Here is a 20527-nt window from a genome sequence, read left to right as displayed (position 1 = left end):
AAACTTTACATCAAAATGCAAGACCAGGCGGTCCATTTTGCACATTTTATAGCATTTGAAATACATTTAGACTTCCAGACTATCACTTTAAATTTAGAAGGGATATTATTTCTATTGGACAAAAACTTTCAAAACTGGTTATGTTATCTTTTGTTACAAAGCTTATAATGTCTACATTTCAGCCAAAGAACTCCTTGTATGAGGAAAAGCCCATATGTGATGAATTGGACAAGTTCACAGCGTAGTTTTTAAAAACCTGTAAATAAGGTTTTTCTTTGATGCACATTTTCTCTCTGCACCTTTACTGTGTGTTTTTAAGAGCTGCTGTAGCAGGTGAATTTCTCCACAGTGAGATCAATAATAACGTCTTATCTTTTCCCCTTAAGTCAATGTACTTTTGGCCCTAGAGCTTACCATTGATATTGTAGAAGTTCTCCTACTGCATGTGAAGCCAGGGTTTTATATCTTGGAGTCCCAACAGCTAGAACAACAGTCTCCACCTCCAGAGCATCCTAGGATCTCTGACTTGCATTACATCACGCTGGACTTTGAACAAACGGACCCTGCTCGGCGCACACAGGCGGCGGCTCAGTGGAACAGGCCTTTGAACGTGGCGAGCGGCGGTGAGGAGCGGCCGTGAGTCAAACAAGACATTTGGGCAGCTGTTGTTTGTTTGTCACGAGCTGCGCCGCGCTGAGATAGTCTCCAGACTGTGCGAAATGCCAGTCCCTCGGAAACTAAGGAGGGCAGCGAGTCCGGTGGAGAAACTGCACCGTGACATAACCGTGTTTGAGACTTTGAAGCAAGTTATGGGGAACGTGGTGGCACATCTCCGGCAGCTGCGCACATTGAAGTGGGTTTGGAGTTTTGGGGATGGTTTGTGAACAAGTGAGCTCAACCACCAAGGTCAAAACACAACAGTTGCAGCAAAAAAAATCAACAGTTTTTTGGCCGATAAGCCGAAATTCCAAGCTAAGAGCTCCTGAGCTCCTGTCGAGAGGAGCATCTGGCCTCGCAGTGGGTGCTGCTTTCACACAGGAAGTGTTTGAGGAAGAAGACGAGAAGAGAGAGGAGGCGTACAGGACAGAATCCTACTCCGTCATGCAATCTGCTTGTAGCAATTATACAAATGTTTTGCTGAAATTGTGCAGTTATTTGAATCACTCGAACATTTCTATTTGATATGAATATATGTCACATCATCCCACTTCAGTCAGCTCCATGCTCGTGTCTGTCTCCTCGTGAGGGAAATGATCACTAATCTGCTTCATGCTTTCCGCTGATCCAACTTTGAAGATTTCCCCTGGATAAGACCCAAAGCCAAAAAGTGGTGATTATAACAATGCATTAGCCTCATAAAGCACTTTCCAGATGCTGAAGTTCACTCTCCTTAGAACGGAGCTGAATTAAAGAACTACACAATTAATTTGATCAAAAACACAACGTGAATATTAGCAAATCACTCCCTGACACTCGCCTGAATATTATTTTGTGTAATAGTCTTATGTGTGTATATGGCTCCTTAAATAGAACGTCCTCTTCTGTAGAAGCCATTGGGTGAAAGTTTGCAGCTTCAGTGATGCGTGAGTTAATCTCCTAAAGCAGATCAGTTCAAAAGCCTTTTATAAGAAACTGCCCAATAGTTATAGGCATTGTTATTAGTAGTATATTGACTATACATATTAGTTACCATCATTTGCATCATTTTCTAAATAGTGTACAAGCAGAATATCATGCCAGTTACAAGCAGAAGTCTCCTTTATTCCCTATTAACTCACAGCCTGTTGGCTGAAATTTGCCTAGTGATTTTACAGTTGCAACTTTAACCATTTCTGTCACATTACGTCACGTCTCTGTTGTGCACACAGCTCAAGTTATTTACAAAAGTGCTAAAATAAACGTCAGGTCAGGCCCAAATTAAAAGCGTGTTTGTTATTAAACTCCACAGGGGGTGGTGCAGGCGGCAGAAGCTCTTCCCAGCGGTGAGGGGAGAGCTGTTGGCTGCAGTTCTGCGCAACCATTTGGCGTGTAATCCGGCGAAATCGGCCTCATTATGGTGCCGCACATGTGCCACCGGTTACCAGGGACTACGCCTGGCAGCGGCGCCCACCAGTGTGTCGCTACAGCCCGGCTCCCGGGCTTGGCTTCACGAGTTAGACGTGCTCCAATCTGGTCAAATCTGGTGACCAGGTTCACCAGACTCCGGAGAGGCGGCAAAAGCATTTACTCAAACACTAAGAGCAGACCAAGTCAAATTGACTGAGCAGCAAAAAAGGCACATGTACATATTGTCAAATAATCTTTATCCCAATATTAGGAGTCACAAAATCCACACGCAATCCAATGTATTGCAAAAGCGAGGGCTTCCATTTGGCAGATTTACAACAGCCTAAAATTGCTGCCATTATAAGCGGAACATTAGCTAAACGAGCCAATATTCAGAGAAACGTTTCAACAGTCTCGGCTCTTCACAGCTGTACTGTTTGACGACTTCTCTAATGCACCATGGCTTTGTGGATTTTTTTTTAATTCCCATTTTGGTGCATACCAAGGTGCAGACTTTCAGGAGAAAAACAGACAAAAACGGGCAAACATAAGCTCAATGCTACAATCTAAAACAACTTCACTCACAACAGACAAGACGCAACCTTTTCCTGACTCAGTTGCAGGAGAGAGTCAGGAACGCTGGGGCTGTTCTTGGTTGATATTGTATAATAAGTGAATAACAGACTCATTGTGTAGTACGTGTTTTCCAAAGATATGCCTAATGAACCATCTACAAAACAACCTTTAGCTTAACTCTTACAGCTATACGTGGAGCTGTACATACGACCCAAGGACACTATTGCTCTACATCGCCTGGAAATCATCCACAATATTACAAAGTTTCACTCTATATGGGGCTTTACATTCTGTGTACGTTTAATCTCATCCTGTTTTTTCCCAAGCAGACTTAATCAGACGTGGCCCTGGGGTACGCGCACTGCAGCACTCGGGTCCATTTCAATAACAACAAATAGATCAAGGACAACACACACACACACACACACACACACACACACAAACTTTGCAATGTATATTAGTCGGGGCGGAGTGAAAGCAAGTCATAATCTCTGGCTCCAAACGAAACCTTTCATTTTATACGAACTTTTAGCTAATTTTAACTATATCCCGCAGCGTGACTCGATGAACCTAATATTAGGCACTTCCTGGTTAGCTGCGGTGTAATTACAAAGGCAATCGCAGCTGAATGTGGCTCGAAATAACCAAAGGAGAGACATAGAAATGGCAGAGCAACAATTGTCTTCAGATAGCGACACGTGACGTCAGGGTCCCTCGGAGAATATGCATAATGCTGTTCATTATCCCACGCATGGTAATCGAGCGTCACATTACAACTGAGAGGAGAAAAATCAGGCAATAATGCGGCGCCGGAGCAAACAGAGCGAAGAGCGGAGTTAAATCTTAACTTCAGCCAGAGGAATGGAAGCGACGTGGCTTCGACGGCACAGTATGAGAAAAGATCTCAATATATAACTGTCCTTCATATCGCAAAAACAGGATGATTTAAGATCACATCCATTTAAACACAGTCCGCTGCACAAAACTCAAGGAGAAATTGTAATCAGTGTGTTTTTTTCACATCACTTAAAACCAAGTTTGTAAAATTATGACATATTTGCACATTTTTTTCTATTTTTGCTCAAAGTAACAAGTACCACAGCTGGACGGCAAAGCATAACAGAAAAGCTGAAAAGAGTTAGAACATTTGCACATTTTTAAGTGACAAGGGAGTAGGGATGGGCACAAACCCGGGGCCCCTGCGTCTGCCTGTCCACCTGGACTGACCACAGGCGCTCAAGTAAAGATCTCTCCCTTCTCTCGCTCCCTTCTCATGGATGCACTTCCTGCCTCAGACCTTTTCATCCCCGTGACCCGCCCTGAGAGGACGCGATGTCGGACCATCCCCATGCTGTGCCTCACTCTTCTCCCGTCGTGTGTGACAGGTGAGCTGTAAACATGCCTCCGATAAGCGCACAAGAAAAACACGTGGTGTTTCACATTCAAAACTTGCTTATTCTGCCGAGAAACCCACGGAGACGTAGCCGCTAACACGTTTTAGAAAACAAAACTAAAACTACATTATGTCCTCGCAAAAGAGTTTCGGGAGGAGTCAATTTTAGGCTCAGTGCCCACAGCTACAGCCAAATCTAACCAACAGTGACTAAACACACTATGAGACAAAATCCTTAAAATGCTAGTTCATTTTGAACATAGGCTGATTATTTGACATTTTGGTTAATATTTGTATTTAACATCTCATATAATAAATGTACGAGCTGAGGAAATAAATCAGGTCCAAATGTAGAGCAAAAAAAACAAAAATAATGTTTATCTTTCATAGCACTGATTAAAGTCCCGATAACTTACTGGATCATATTAATAAGAGTAGTAATATCAATAAATCCTTAACGATACACATCACTACAGCGGGGACATCATCACGGGGAGTCATTAGCACATATTTCTTAATTCTCTCTCTCATTTACCTGTCAGATTTGGGCCCTAATGCTGGAATTCCCGTAATTTCAAATGGTAAAAAATGAGGTCATTGTTATTATGTTATTTAGCATCAGTCCTGACCCTCTATGTGTCATCGCAAAAAAAAAGTGGTGTCAGATGGAAGATTTCTGTTGCCGTTCCTGCAACTATATAAACTATTTGCAATTTACTTAAACTTAAATGCAGTTTCCATCTTGTTTTATAGCAAGCAATATAAACATATCGTTTATATGTATTTGATATAATCACACAAACCATTTGTAAGTCACTGGGCAGAAGGGCTTGAATTTAAAGTGCAGTAAATTGAGATGCAGGATGCAAATGGAGCCACAATGAGACAAATAAACATGAGCTTTTGCCTGGTCACGACTGCCGTAGTAAATAAATCCCTCAAGAGACGCTCGCTGCACAAGGCACAAAGCTCCCATTTGCTCACAAACTTTTAAGTGATGGCTGTTTCGCTGCTTGCTGTTGATATTCTCCATGCAATTACACAAAACTTTTAATGAATCTTATTGCAATCCATTCCGGTCTGACGGCAGGTGCGGATAACAATATTTTTCATTCATTTCCCTGGTTAATAAAAGGAATGAAACATACTAGTCTAAATGTAGCGTTGGAATGTTGAAAAAACTCTAAGGCAATGAACGCCGACAATGAGAAATAGTTTATTTCCATAAACTCATTATTTCAAGTGTCTTCTGAGGCGTCACTTGCATTTTCGCACTCTTTTGATAAAGCTCATAAAGCACGGGCATCAAAAAATGTGAAAGCACGTCTAAACAAGTCTCCACGGTAGATATTGAGAGTCATTAATGTAGCCATCAGTAGTTAAGAGCGTTTGAGCTCCCAGCAGGTGTGAGGAGAGCTCCATCAAAGCCGGCGCAGGCTGACGGAGAGCGGCTCTTATCTCCTCTCCGCTGACGATCAGTGGCACCGCGCTCGCCGAGCTTATGATTAATGATGTGAACGCACGGGGCCACACACAGGGCTGCAGCTGGAGACGCCGCGGCACAGGGGGATCAATAGGTCTTAGCTCAGCCTGCTGCAGATGCTAATGTTTCTACAGGCTTGGAGCTGGAGTGGCCAAGACATCGGAAAGTTAATGCTTTAATGTTGTTCCCCGACGGAAACATACCTGTAAGGTTTGTGTGATTTTGTGTGATTTGTCCTTAACCTTTCAAGCCCCACCTCAACCGAGCACATTTTGTCCCGTCGGGCATTACCCAAAAATGAGATGTAAACGAGGATGAAAAGGCAACAAAAATGTGACAAAAAAAGCGGCAAAAATGTAAAAAGGTCACAAAAAAGCAACAAATAATTTCAAAAATACGACAAAAAAGTGACGACAACACGGCAGCAACATGAGGAAAAGTCTTAGATCAGTTTTTAAGGTCTTAGCTTTCAAATCAGGCATGACTGTGTAAGCTCTCTAGTCAAGAAGGTTTTAGATTTGGGATTTTCAAGGCGGGGGTTCAGAGGTAAACATTGTCTGATAAAAAAGTTTCCAAAACAAAAGTCACACGCTCTAAAATTCGGTTGGATTGGCTTTAGTTTGGATTACAGCACACATTCGGCATTGTTTCAATAAGCTTCTGCGATGTCAAAAGATCCAGTGTTGCATTCATTTTTCACCATGATCTTGTATTGATGATGGGAGAATGTGACCACTGCGCAAAGCCTTCTCCAGCACATCCCGGCGATTCTCAGTGGGGTAAAGATCTGGACTCTGGACAGTCTTTCACAATGTGAGCCCGATGAATCCTGGCATTATAATCTTGGAATAAACCCGGGCCAAGAAATTAAGATTTAATGCCAGTGTGAATCCAATTTAATGCTTTTTAAAAAAATTGACATTTAAGGCCTTGATTTTGGCACAATCCATTTAATGACTTTTAATGAATCGGAAACCCTGATTCAGGATGTTCACGCAGTCAGCTGATCTCATTCATTGGGCGCATAGCGTTGCTGAACCTAGACCTGACCAACTGCAGCAACCCCAGATCTGAAAACTCAGTTACTGTTCAGACGGTGAATTTTAAAATCAAGAGAGTAACGTAAATGAAATTGTAATCGTAATAATAAAAACATCTAAAGGCATGAACTCAAGTCATGCCTTTTGCCTAAAGCGCACACGCCTCATTCCCAAAATAAAGAGACCCCAAGTGAACTATGCAGATGATGATGCTCTTACATCATTTCACAATTAGTCATTTTCATATAATCAAAAGGCCATTGGGTATTTGTTTACGTAAATCAAAAATGATTCATTGTTGTGCATCTTTGCTCTTTTACCGCAGATAACTCCCCGTCACAGTCATCTCCCTGAACTGGCTTTATACAGTCCCCGAAGGGCCTGGCTCGAAGTAATTACAACAATAAAAAGTGTCTGGGACAGATTGAGCCGATAAAGCAGATTTTCATGAGGATTTGGACACTTTTCTAACTATAATGGCTCCGATTTCTTGCTGAAGCTAAATCCATTCTGGTGCAGCAACAGGAGATGCCACAAATGACTGAATCTACAAAACTAATGAGGATATAAGTAACATAATCGATGTGTGCTTAAAAACGGGTTTGTGGGACCTGGTTCTCGATTGTTTGACTAGTTGACAATTACCTGGAGTTAACTCCGGACAGAAATAACGGCGTTAAGCTGACACTCTGACCATGAGGCCGCACCTTCCGCCGTGATCCAGCGAAATGCCACCACAACAGCACCATCACCAGTGAAACCACCAATTACTCCTGTGTCGGCGCCGGCGATATTTACGGAGCCTACATGAGTCACCCTGGATGCGGCGGGAGATCTGTCGAAGTGTGAAGACTTTACAGGAATAGACATGCAATAGACCCCTGCGCTCCCTGCAGACCATAGCGTAGATGAAGTGTTGATTACCGCCATGGCCAAAGCCAATCATTACACTTTTATTCTGACTAACGGGGTTTTAATCGATATTAAGTCAGAGGACAGTGTTTCTCTTGATCAATCTATGCTTCATTTCACTCGTACTTTGAATAAAACACAAGCATTGATATCTTTTCTGTGAGCTGGTTCTCTCTTGGTACGTTTTAATTACTGCATTAAACAAACCGCAAATGGCTGAGGTTAGAATCAGAATTAGAAAGCCTTGTGTCAGAACAGAAACTATCATTTGGATGAGAAAAGCAACACGGAGCTAGAGAGCCCATTTATCTTAAAGGTGTGTTATGCAACTTTTTATGCGAAAAACAAAACAAAAACTGTTGACATTTGTGCGTATTTCCCCCGGCTAACATTAACTCCGGTCCAGGTTCGGTCCTGATCCAATCCGGGTTTGCCCTAAACTACCACTCACAGTGAGTCCGGCTGACACTGTGGCCAGCTCCGCCGGCTCCGGCTGGTGAGAGAGTCCGTCAGCAGTGAAAACATTCCAAACAATTGATCCTGGAGCGTCCTAGATACCACTGTGATGGAAAGGAAAGGCGCCACGCTGACCACTCATACAACCGCTACAAGGTCGAATACGAACAAATATCAACTTTTTTTCCCCACATAAAAAAATGCACCTTTAAGTCAGGGCTTGCAAGGACATGTCTTTGTAGGAAAAGTTTGACGGTAACCTGTAGCCTAACCATACATGTATGTTTATTAAAATACACTGTCCTGACCAAATAAACCAATAAATAAATAAATGACATTCTGTCAGAGTATTTTTTTTTTTAAAGTACAGCCCTAGGTCTCAAAACAGCATTTAGTGCAAAACTGTTCATGTGTGTGCTACTAAAATGGACTGAAGAAGTCCCTATTACACAGACAGAGCCACAGTACTTTACAGTGGGAAAGAAGAGCACATCACAGCAATATTAATCTACGCAGCTAATGAAAGCTACCATCCAAAGTGAAACACAGGCTGAATAATGTCCGACTTAGTCATTTACATACAATCTGCATAAAAGGCTTGCAGTCAGGGGTGCTATGATTTATTGGAGCAATTACCGACAATTACTCCCAAATGGTTGTGTTGGAATACGAATGAAATATGATGAGTAGTTATAGGAGAATAGTTAACTACAATGCAGAGAGTTGAAAAACGTACCAAAAATCCTCTTTGTTTTATATACGTAGTTGGCATATCTTTTCCTCTTTAATGAAAACTTCCCCGTTGTTTATACCTCTGAAAACATTTCTGAGATTTTTGCTGGTGTTGAAGGGAGGCTCGAGCAGCGCAGGGGCCTGGAGTTTGGTTGGCAGAGGGATACGTTGAACAAAACAACACATTTATTGTCTCACCTTCATGTTCGCAAACGGCCTGTCATAGTTGCCGACGTACAGCAGGCCCACAGTCTGAGGGAGCAGCCTGGAGAGAGACAGAGACACATCAGTGTTAACAGCTGAAGCAGCCTCGGTGCAAACGCCTCAGACAGGCTTTACACAAAGGCTGTGAACAGAGAAAGGTACATGCACGACTGCAACACCTCCACCTCACTGTGCAACGAAACATACGTCTCACGGCGGTAAGGATTCTATATTAAAACAGTCACAAGCTGCAAGTGTGTACAAGTGTGTACAAGTGTGTACAGGAGAGCAGAAGTGTTAGAGATTTCAACAGGGGTTCCACAACAATAGCCTTGTGGCTAATTCATGCATATTTAAAGAATTGTTGATTGTTGATTAGTGAAAAAATATCACGACTAGACAAGAGTTAAGCCATATTTTAAGACGCGCAGGAGAACTTCACAGAGAAGTGGCCAGACTATTGAAAAAATCTGCATTTTCTTCATTTTGTTGAACAAACAACTGTCTACAACCAAGACCAAACCATGACTAAACAAAGACAAAACCATGATAAACCATGACTAAACCAGGACTTCACCTAGATAGACGCAAACTTGACCACTGTGTCCTTCACCCAAAGCTTCTACAACATCAATCACCAAACAGAAGTAACGCGAAAGCTCAATTTATTCAAGCTTTTGTGTGACAGCAGCTGTCACACCTGCCTAAAAACGTTGCACGGTTCTGTTTTTGTCTCCAACAATGGAGCTGCCATTTTGGAGCTAGTAACAGAGCCACAGCGACGTGAGATTACACCTCTGAGCCCGTCTGCCTTTCCACAAAGTGTGAGCGACTAAATTCAGAGCCAAGGTATAGACGCCCTTTTGTATTTGCTCCTCTTTCAGCGATAAAACTAGGAGACAAATTCCCTGCTATTACTGTGTGTCTGGGTTCGGGAGCTGAGTGGGAGAGGCGAGTGTGGCTAACCAAGCACACAGCCAAGTGTAAAACGTGTTTTTGCAAAATGTTTGACTGTCTGGCCTCAGTGCACCGGGTTATGCAAGAGAAGCGTGTTTGAGTACAATAACAAAGCTCTCCCATTTGCATTTAAGTGTTTTGTAGTGTTTTCAATCACACAAGGAGAGGTGAAGATGTCAAAAAAAGAAAAGATAAACGTCCACTAACTTGAAGTTTGGAAATAGATGAAGTCCCAGCATGGCAACAGAAGCCCCCCAGATGTCCTACCCAGAGAGAGCTCCTGACAGGCTTCTATTAATGACTCTCCTGCTGTCACTCAACTCTCCTGCACGTCTCCTGCACGATTGTAGTGCCACTGCCTTCAAGCTTTTTACCAACACATTAGCGTTGCAAATGCATCTTACAGACCTTAAGCGAACATCTCATGCTTAAACCGGGTCTGTTAAAGCGTTCTTGGCTTCTCACTACCCCGTTTACTTTAATGATGGATTAAGCAGGAAGGAAGCAGTGGTCCGCATTTAGAGAGATAGTTATTAAGTCATGGCTATTGTCCAAAACCAAGACCAGGCATTAGGTCGCAAATAAAGACTCTGTTAAAGCAGCTGGGCAACAGGGCTATTCAACTACATTAGCAATGATGAGCCACTATTTGAGACCATTTCAAAACAATCACGATATTTGATTGATCTTTGGCGTCTGATCCACTTTCAAATGAACGAATTCATGAGGGACTGTCAAAAGCGATAGCACTGAATCCTGAGCGCCTTTGGATGTATATAAAAAAAAAAAAAAATGACTAACAATGACTGTCATCTTCTGTTGAGCAACCCCGAGGAAAAGAATCAATAAAGGAATACTAAACGCCAAAATCAATAAAAAGTATTGAAATTTCTCACGCCCAGAGCGAAAGAGACACTTGAGTGGATGTGATCGATCGCCTGCGAAACCGACAGTACTTAATAAACTAGCACTGTAGCCCATTGATCAGCGTTTAACGTGGTCCATTGCAGATCGGCGAGGAGAAAAGGAAGTAAGAGTGTGGAGTGACATGTTCGACCATAACCCATAAGGCTCTGAATGGTTAATGCCAGTTATTAAATGCAACAATCTGTTCAAGGCGGGCAATGATAAGGTAAGTGGAGCGATGTTATCATCGAAATCCGTGTAATTTAGCGAAGGCTGAGGATATAGACTTGAGGAGCTCAAAATTCCTTTCTTGGTACCTCACTGATCCGTCCATTTCAGAGAATAACCAGATAATAATACAAGCATTTATTGCACTGGGTGTTTTATACTGATAAAAAGCAAAGGAGAACAGTGAAAAAGAGATCTTCACGGAGATATCGCATACTCCTGGTCCTCTTCCATATGTTTTTTCCATTTGAAAACCACCTTGAAAAACCGCATTGTGTTGCTCTGCATTAGGAGCATGTTCGGTTTTGGTTTTGCTAGCAGCATGGAGCCAGAGAGGACGGTACCCAGTTCTTTTAATACATCTTCCACCTTCAGGAGCCCTAATGAAACAAATCTGTGTTTTCCATTTCACTTTGCACCAAATGGAGAATGATGCAACATCAAGTGACGTCGCTTCACAACAATGCACCGTGAATGATCCACACGCACACAATCTATACCACCGTCTCCCAATCCAGAGCCAAATATTGATGATGTGACTGATGATGATAATAAAGGATGGGTCATAGAGCTTCAAATTTGAACCTTGAAAACCAAGTAACTAGGGATGTCACGATTATCGGTGTAGCAATTAAAACGGTAATGACAATTACAGTTTCAATATAAAAAAAAAAAAAATAATAATAATATCTCGGTGGATTACCAGGCCCGCGGTGTAGGCACTGTGAGCACCTACCAACAGCCGTCCCATTTGCTGGAGTTATTGTGCAGGCGCACTTCGCAGCTTTGTGACAAAACTTTCTCGGAGCTGGAATCATGTCTGAAAGAGGAGACGACAGTGCTCAGGATATCTATCAGCCTTCAAAGAGGACCAAGTCTGGGCATTTGAGCATTTTAAGAATTCCAAGGGACAGTTGATAGAAGACAGTAATCCATTTGCAGATTGTACAGGAAAAAAGTGGCTGCTTAAGGCAGTAATACTTCAAACCTCATGACTCATCTGCGTGACCGCCACCCAGAACTCTATAGCCAATGCAAGGTAGCGTTAACGTTGTAGCTTAAATGCATGATGTGAGGACTTTGGGTTGAGGGAGAATGCAATGCATCGCCCCATAGTGCAGTCGCAGCGCGCACCACCAGTATATATGCCATGTCATGTGAACATAATAACATAAAAAAAACATAAGAAATACTGCGATACCAATAATCGTGATCATTTTGGTCACAATAACCGGGAGGTAAAATTTTCATACCGGGACAGCCCTACAAGTAACCAACAACCAAAGATTGACCATATTTTAGGCAACTGCCTGGATATTTTTGAACACTTTGTATAATGACATTTGACAGTCTGTGAGAATTCCCACTTGGGGACTAAACTCCGTGTCTGGGAATGATGAATGAGTACAATAGCGGACACTGTTCGGTTGCACTCGGGAGGGGCCCCACGCCTGCTTTTTGGGATTGCTTCATCTTTTCCACTTTGTTCCCAACTTTGTTCTTCTCCAACAAACATCAACGACAGCCTGCCTTTGTTCTTTCTTCTCAGAGAAAAGGTAATAAACTTGCAAGGGCTGCGAGCGTCTCGAGAGGTACATGACGCCGTGCTCGCGGATTGATTGTGTGGGCTGATGAATAAACAGTTGTTAGGTCCTTTCACGTCTGTCCATCTATCTCTCTCTCCCTCTCTTTCTGTCTTTCAGAAGCCTAGAGCGCGTCCAAGGCCTTTTCAAGTGCCAGAAAATCTCATCTTTTTTTTTTTTTAAGGAAAATATCAGAACATTTCTCCACAGTGCGTCGTCTGAGTTCGCCCACGCCGAAGGAGAGGAGAGAGAAAGGAGAAGGGGGGAGGAGAGTGGAGACGCTGCTGACTGGCGAGGCTCGCTCGGCGGGGACTGGCAGGGTTCTGGAGGGCACAGTCTGTCGCCGGTGCACAGGGGCCGGGACAGTCACTGAGGTCCCCCTGGCTCTCGCACACTGGAACTGTAACAAGCACGGCAGATTCTCTCACAGATTCAGGGCGTGTCCGTGCCATTTGTTTGTTTGTCTAGACGGGAGAAAAAGCGAAAATGCTCATCTAGCTTGGAATTATTCAGCTGGAATTTGGATGAGATCAGGCAATTTTAGAGGCGTGTGGTTTGGGAGCAGGAAAAATTCTCTAAAGGTTTATGTGACTGGCAAAAAAATGATTGTTGTCGTGCTCATTGTCATGTGGTTCGGGAAGCTTCAGAAAGAGACCATTTTTGTTTCCCTGACTAGACTGACAAAAGCGCAGCTGTCAATCTGCATTTCGAACCATACCCACCATTTCAATAAGGATTGTTGAATGTATTTTATTATTAATGTAATTGATTTTCTAGAATCCTCCGTGGTGAGCCGCCATATTGTGTATCAATCGACAATGTTGATGCACAGCTCGCATGCACATAATGTATACGATTGTGTCTACTCTGGGCAAACTATAGTCGCTAGTTTTTCACTCACAAGGAGCCATGTGATCGATGGGTAGGCCAACATAATCATCGTAATGTGCACATGCATGATAATCATGAAAATAAAAGACTTAGCATTAAAGGAAGTATGCTGTTTATCAATGTACCTGTGGATCAAATGTTGGGAACAGACTTTATTGTGTCAGGATCGACGCCCTCTCTGATTATTCTTGCCAGCCATAGATTACCCCTCTCGTATGAAAGCCTTTCTGTCTCTGTTCCCTGGTGATAAATCACTTTTGGGATATTGAAATATTGTCTCTTCGTCATGTTGGGATCAGCACGATTTGTACAGCCCTACACAGCACAGGCGTGAACCATTGCTTCAGGATATTATCAATGATCCGTAACACAAACAATCAGACGCTTGACACACACGATGGCGTTGTATGTAATTATGGGAAAAATGTGACCCACTACCCACTGCCCCATATATGAGAGAGAGATCAGCACATTCTATAAAACCTGGAAAGTATCAATACGCATTATGAACCAAGAAGTAGTAATTGATGTGCTCCCTTTAGTATTTTTGAATTATGCATTGGCAAATAATGAAACTTTAAATTTATTCAACTTATGAGTATTATTTCCATTTTACATGTTCAGTCTCTTCTGGATTTAAGCTCAAACTGGCAAACCGCACTGCGCCAAAACGCATTTCACACCTTCAGCTCCACGTTTGGCAGAGAGAGTTTCCAACCACTCAGGTGGAGGAGCTGGCTCCCTGGTGTTTGGCAGCATTCGGAGAGATGATTCTACACAAGCGATATTGGAGTCTTTATGAATTATAAAAACAGCCCAAAAGTAGCAGGTGTTAAGTTTGTCAAAAGGTAATGTTTAAAGTAAAATTGCCTTTTCCTCTTTTTCCCCCTGAAGCTTTGTGAGCTCAGACAGAGAAACAAGGTGCTTAATGCTTTGAGTAGCTCTCTCTAGAACACTTACGTGGGTGGAGTAAACCCTGGAAAGTTAGCAGCCAAGATGATGTGTCAACACAAAAGGAAAAAAAAAAGAAGAAGTTTCCTCCTAATACTTTACGATATTAACCGTATTGCAGTGGTGGAGGAAGTACTCAAATTGTTTTCTTAAAGGATCTGTATCATGCTAATTTAGCCATCCAAAGTAAAGTAAAGGCATTTATATGATAAATTGTACCTCTACCACAATGGATTACAATTTTTTGTGAGAAATATAAGTATTTTCTGGGGGTATTTTGCAAACCCAGAAAACCCAACGCTTGATTCAGTTAACTCCGCCCCCTCTCTCTGAGCTAATCCGCCCATGCAACATTAGCAGTAAAATATATATAATTATCACAACAATAAGTGAAGTTACTTCACAATGCAGTTATAAGTAGTTGACATTTGCAACACAGCTTCATAAATGGCTAACACACGTTTGATTGACTCACCGCTCTGTCCTGGCCGCTCCATTGGGTGTTTATGTTATGGGACTCGCGTTGGTTATAAAAGTTAATCCACTTTGATTCTGTCGAAGGTTCACCAAACATCCATCAAGAGACGGTCACAGAAAAACACTATTCTGTCTGATCCCGGAAAGAAACTCCAACATCTGGCGAGTGGCCTCTTTTTTCGGAAAGTTGAATAAAGTCCTGTACCTCTCGCGCATTTCTCCGTGACATTATTTATTTATTTTTTATTTATTGACCTTTATTTAACCAGGATATTCCCACTGAGATTAATAATCTATGTTATCGTTAGGTAAGAAAAAAGAACAGGCCTGTCCAGAGCAGGTTAGAAAGAACTTTCAGTGCAAACATGACATCTGTTCAGACATTCAGGGAGTGCGTTTTTTTTTCTCTGCAGGGGCAGCACGGACACCACGGGCACTTTCTTTTTTTTTTTTCCTCTTTATTTCTTTCTTACAACAGAAGCAAATTAAAATCAGGCCATAAGGCATTACATTGCAGACGTCGGGCTCGTCCTGTTTGACAGTATGATGTAAAAAATGTCAGTGTCACAACTCCGTTGTTTTTCAGGAGAGGACGGAGCAGCTGCTCAGAGAGCAGGATTCAGGAGGATTGCTTAGAACTGAATGAAGTCAAAAACCACTAAAAGCTCCAAAAACTCAATTTTTCCTGATAAAGGACCTTTAAGTGAAAGTACAGATACAGGAGCGAAATATATATATATATATATATATATATATATATATAAAATAAAGAATCAGAAGAGAATTCTACGAAGGCAAAAGTATTAAACAAACGCATACATCCACTTGAAAGTGAAAAGTACCCAACACGGTTATTATTGTGATGTTTCTTATCAAAACAACTTTGCTACAACTTAAATTTCCCTGTGGCTTGTCTACAGAGAGGCTATTGCAAAAACACCACAAATGTAAATGTAAAGCCCTTTGAGTTCATAATGTACCTTTTACAATTCAAAATACTTTCACATTAAATCCAGTTAAAACATTTACTGAAGAAAAGGCTCAAAAGAGAAGGCTTTAAAATGCAGGGAAGAACAAATCATAACTTGCACACTTTTTACTTGTACTTTGAATTGGTCACTTACCACGACAGTCGAAATGATTGTTGTGTTGCAGAGACAGTGATCAAATATATATCTCATGAAACTTATATAGAAGCAAAAAGCCTTTGCGGAGCCTCTTGAAAGAACTGGGGAGCCCCTGGCCGAAGGTTGGGCCCCCGGTATAGATCCTTGTCATTCTCCCCAAATAATTAACTGTTTAACCACTAAGAGTGTATTCAACACACATAATGCCGTCCACCCCAGCATTCTTTAATGACCGCTGAAGTGGAAGATGAAAAACTTTCTTTACTTTGAATCTACCACCCCAGTAATTACAATGGCATTACCCATATAAAGTTTGGCCTCTCTAAAGGTCAAAGGAATATTTTTTTGAATAAAATTAAATAGCATTTTTTGGCTTGGTCTCCATGTCTTACTTCTATCACCATCAGAACGTGAAGCACACATTATTTGGTAGCGCGCTCAGAAGAACTCACTCTTCCCCACCCTCGCTGTACGTTGTTTGTGTCGGCGCCAGAATGAAAAAATGCACTCTGTTCCTTTGACATTAATCTTTTCCATCCTGACTTATTCCATCTTCCTCTCGCTGCTCCTTCAGCCCCGGGCTCCAATCCTTCTCGTAGGATTCCAGTGTGGCAGCAAAATAACTTCATCCCTCTCACTATTATCGCCTGTTGTTCAAATCGCTTTTTCTTTTCTTTTTCTGCAGGCCTGTTACAATCATTTCTTGTTCTATCGGTTTCGGTTTATTATCTCTGCATCATAAATAATTCAGGTTCCAGCGCTGTATACTGGTAGGCATTAGTGTACTCTAGGAGGATAGACATAAACAACAGGGCACTTGTCTGTGTTGTCCAGACGGAGGAAGACATTTGCTGGATAATTTATATGTGCTCCATAAAATTCTTTGTACAGGCTTTGCTAGACTCCTGTTCTTTAAGTGCATTAAAGGGAAAATTGCCATTGAATATATCAATCACAGCTGCTTCGACAGGTTTAGAACCTCAGTAAAGCTTTGTACTGGACAGGTCTATAGTCAATACATGCCTCTCAGTCGGACTTTTGTTGTTACAGCCGCCATTTTGGAGACTCCTCGTGTCACATCAAACTATGCATCACCACAGAGTGAAGTCAAAATGCAACAAACCTGTCCAAGAGAAAGCCCCGAGCCACAGTCGCGAAGTAAACAGGAAACAGCGGCAATGTAGAAGTTCGGGGAAGCTAACGGAGCCAATACATCAATTGCCTAATCACTTTAAGAAGGAAGAGAGACAGTTTTATGGACTATGGCCTTTTGTGGAGCAGAGGCAGTGATGTCTTTAACAAGAAACGTGCCGCTGTGGAATTCAGCAGTGGACAGAGAGGTGAGCGGCGTCACTCATTTCATTCATAACAAGTGCACGTGTGATTTTGTCCGCTCCCGTCTACTTGAATGCAGAATTAATGGCACCTGGCCGTTCAGACTGATGTCACATTGCAAAAGATCAGATCCGTATTGGAATTAAAACATCGATCTGAACGTAGCCATAGATGTGACCGGCACATGTATTTATTGTGTTGAGGCTAAATGCTAACCGATAACCACAGTAGATTGCTAACGTCTTGAGCAGCTTAAACACCAACTCCAACTGAGGCTCTGTTGATTATATTTCACAGAGAAAAGTGTTCCGTTACCTCTGCTATGTGCTCATTTAGTCTGAAGAGAGGAAGCAGATCTTTGGTAAATCCTGCTGTAGCTGGACTGACAGCTTTGCTAAGTCTTTGCCTTCTAAACATAACCACATGCTGGTTTGTATACATAAATGTGCTCTCCGGGGCCATCTCTTTACAGTTATCTTCTTGAGCAATGATTGCGATTAAAATATTACTGCCAATCGTATGTAGAGATATTGTTACATATTGTGCTACAGCATAATTACACTGGAACAATTTCTCATCATGGGAAGACTTGTGTCCAATTATAAAGAAACTGGATGTCTAAAAGCAAATTGGACACAACGGGAAACTTTTGAGCAAAGAATTGTGTAAAACGTACAAAAATATAACAAAAATGATCAGCAAAACCTTTAACAAAACGCGTTTTGGACCAGATGTGTTGTATTTTTAAACAACTTCAGCTGTAAAAAGGTTAAATAATGTCAATATTTCCAAAGACATTTAAATTTAACGCCTGTTTCGTGGTTTTGTAATAACTTCAAACGCACCTTCTTACACTTTGCTGGTTAGAAAAGGCTGTATTGTTCCAAACAGTGTACGCTAGACTATTGTTAAAAGTGTTGGAGTGTCACAGTTTAGAGGCAGACTCACCCTTCTCCTCCCACTTTGGTGATCTTCAGTCTGAAGTCCACCGAGTTGAGGTTGGGGGGTTTCCACTTGAGGATGTCGTCGCAGCGGCCGGCTTTATACCTCTGCAGGAGACGTGAGAAACACAAGGTTAGTCTAAAGTATTGACAGGATGTAGTATCAATGAAGCAAAAGTGCACATGGTTGCCGACTTAATAATAGAATAAAGACAAACCGAGGGGACTTAAATTGATTCCTTGTCAATCCAAAAGTCTCAAAACAAAAATCCCAGGAGCAAATTTGAAATGGCACTTAACTACAGACCAATTAGGTTTCAAAGAGAAGAGATGATTAAAATGGTTTACAGTTCAGGGGTTTTAATACAGACAGGCTTAATTTACTGAAGACTGAATAAGATAATGTGCCGTATGCATCACCACTTCTCCAAGTCGACTTATTAAAACATGGTCTACAGCGATATCAAAATGCAAGCATTTCGCAGGATATAGATCCATAGGAAGCGCAGCAAATGAGATTAGCTTGATATATCGCCCGAAGTTTCCATTACAGAATACACAATTGGCAAATACGCGGCCTTTTGAAACGCTTGCAGGCTATGTTTGATTGGGAAACTTTGGAGCTGTGCTGTGTCCATAAGTTTCAGTGATTGGGTTTGGATTGGGATTTTGAACTTTTGCAAAGCATCAGAAAAGCTTTTGGCATTTAACACAATAGGACAAAACTAAATGTAACTTTCTTTGCAAACCCTTTTTGTTCAGAATCAATAAGAAGAAAAATTAAAAACATTATGCCATAAAATGACTCTAAAAGTAACATTTCTTTAAAAAGCTATGATACTTTTGCTTGAGTAAACCAAGATGAAGCTAGCTGTTGATACAAACTGATATCAATGACTAGATTTTTTGTGTTACAGCACCATTGTTGACCCGAGAATCTGTTTGCATGTACATACATACATAAAATATATTCACACTAACATTGGCAATGTTCCACTGGTGTTCAAAGCAAACCTTCAATTAGAAACCAGTCCTTTTGGGAACAAATTGGCTGCTTTTAGCGGCAGTACTTAGCCCCAAACAAACAGTCTGTTATTTCCTAATACTCTTGTCTGCACTTCACGTACGCTTTGCCACACATCTTAATAATGCCGTCTCAATTATTTGCGGCTTTTCAGTTCATTAACTGTCACTGTTGCTTAAGAATTAAGCTCCTAAATTAGCCCATCATTACGCCTTTGTTCACAGTGATGCACTTTCATTTACATTTTAAAATATGCACTTGAGAAAAACAAACAGCCTCTATCTGTGGCAACAATATGTCAAACATTCTCATATATCACTCAGTGTTATTGCACAGAAGGATACACGATAGAAACAGGAAATACCAAGGCTTAGTTATGCGAGTGACATTAAAGAGGGGGCATTATGCTTTTTTCAATCACATAGCACCAGTCTATAGCACACAACAATGATGACGAAACCTTCTGTTGGTCTGTAAATGCAGTGAATTAAAATAACTGCCTTGTATAAAATTGCTCTCTCAAAATGGCTGTAGCGAATGTCTTGAAATAGGCCACTGTCTCTTTAAGAACTTCTGACTCTTTCCGACACGCCCCCTCCACACGCTGTCTGTGGCATCAGTGGGGAGGGGGTTCTGCTGAGGAGCAGTGGTTGGTTACTCGGCTGGTGACAAAAGCTCGGAGGCGTCTCCAGGAGGTGGGGGCGTTCCTAGGAGGACTCAGGCAAAGCTATCCCTAAAATGGCCGCCATCAGAGTTTTTACAGATTACTCAAAAATACGTGAATGTGCCAAGACATTCAGACATGTTATTGATGAGGGAATGACTAATAACATGATGTAAAGCTTGAAAAAGTCGATTTTGCAAAATACCCCCCCTTAAAGAACTCTAGAGAAGCACAACTGTTCTAAAGCCGAACAGGGAGCAGTGACAGGAACGCTCCTCACATCACAATCACAGATGTCAATTTGTTACGCGCCACTCTCATGCAGAATACTTCCTCGAATACTGGATCATTCACAACAAACTTATGACTTGTCTCATCTCTCACTAAACCTCCAGGATTTTTGCGGGCATTTTTTCTGATTGTTGCAATTTTTCCAAAAGTTGTGAAGAAAAGTTATATATATCAAACTTTTCTTTTTTAATTTTACCTCAGTTGTAACCAAAGGGACAATGGGGCGTTATTTTTTATTTAATTTTACTTGAAATAGTTGCATTATCTAGAAAATAGAAGCATGCCTTTTCTTTCTTTTTTGTACATCAAT

At 41.6% G+C, this 20527-nt stretch overlaps 1 protein-coding gene across 2 annotated transcripts in view; it reads right to left on the bottom strand.

The window, feature by feature from the left end:
- The window catches only part of rngtt (RNA guanylyltransferase and 5'-phosphatase), a 122164-nt gene that overhangs the window by 7672 nt on the left and 93965 nt on the right, over positions 1-20527 (bottom strand). For both annotated transcript variants that reach the window (XM_079572386.1, XM_079572385.1), the window contains 2 exons: positions 18246-18346; positions 8837-8903 (listed from right to left, as the gene is read on the bottom strand). In XM_079572386.1, the coding sequence (XP_079428512.1) occupies positions 8837-8903; positions 18246-18346 (168 nt within the window). The remainder of the gene's footprint in view (positions 1-8836; positions 8904-18245; positions 18347-20527) is intronic.

Source organism: Gobius niger, assembly GCF_951799975.1.
Source record: "Gobius niger genome assembly, chromosome: 15".
Classification (NCBI taxonomy): domain Eukaryota; kingdom Metazoa; phylum Chordata; class Actinopteri; order Gobiiformes; family Gobiidae; genus Gobius; species Gobius niger.
Note: the sequence above shows the minus strand (reverse complement) of the source record. Positions and strands in the feature narration are given on the sequence as shown.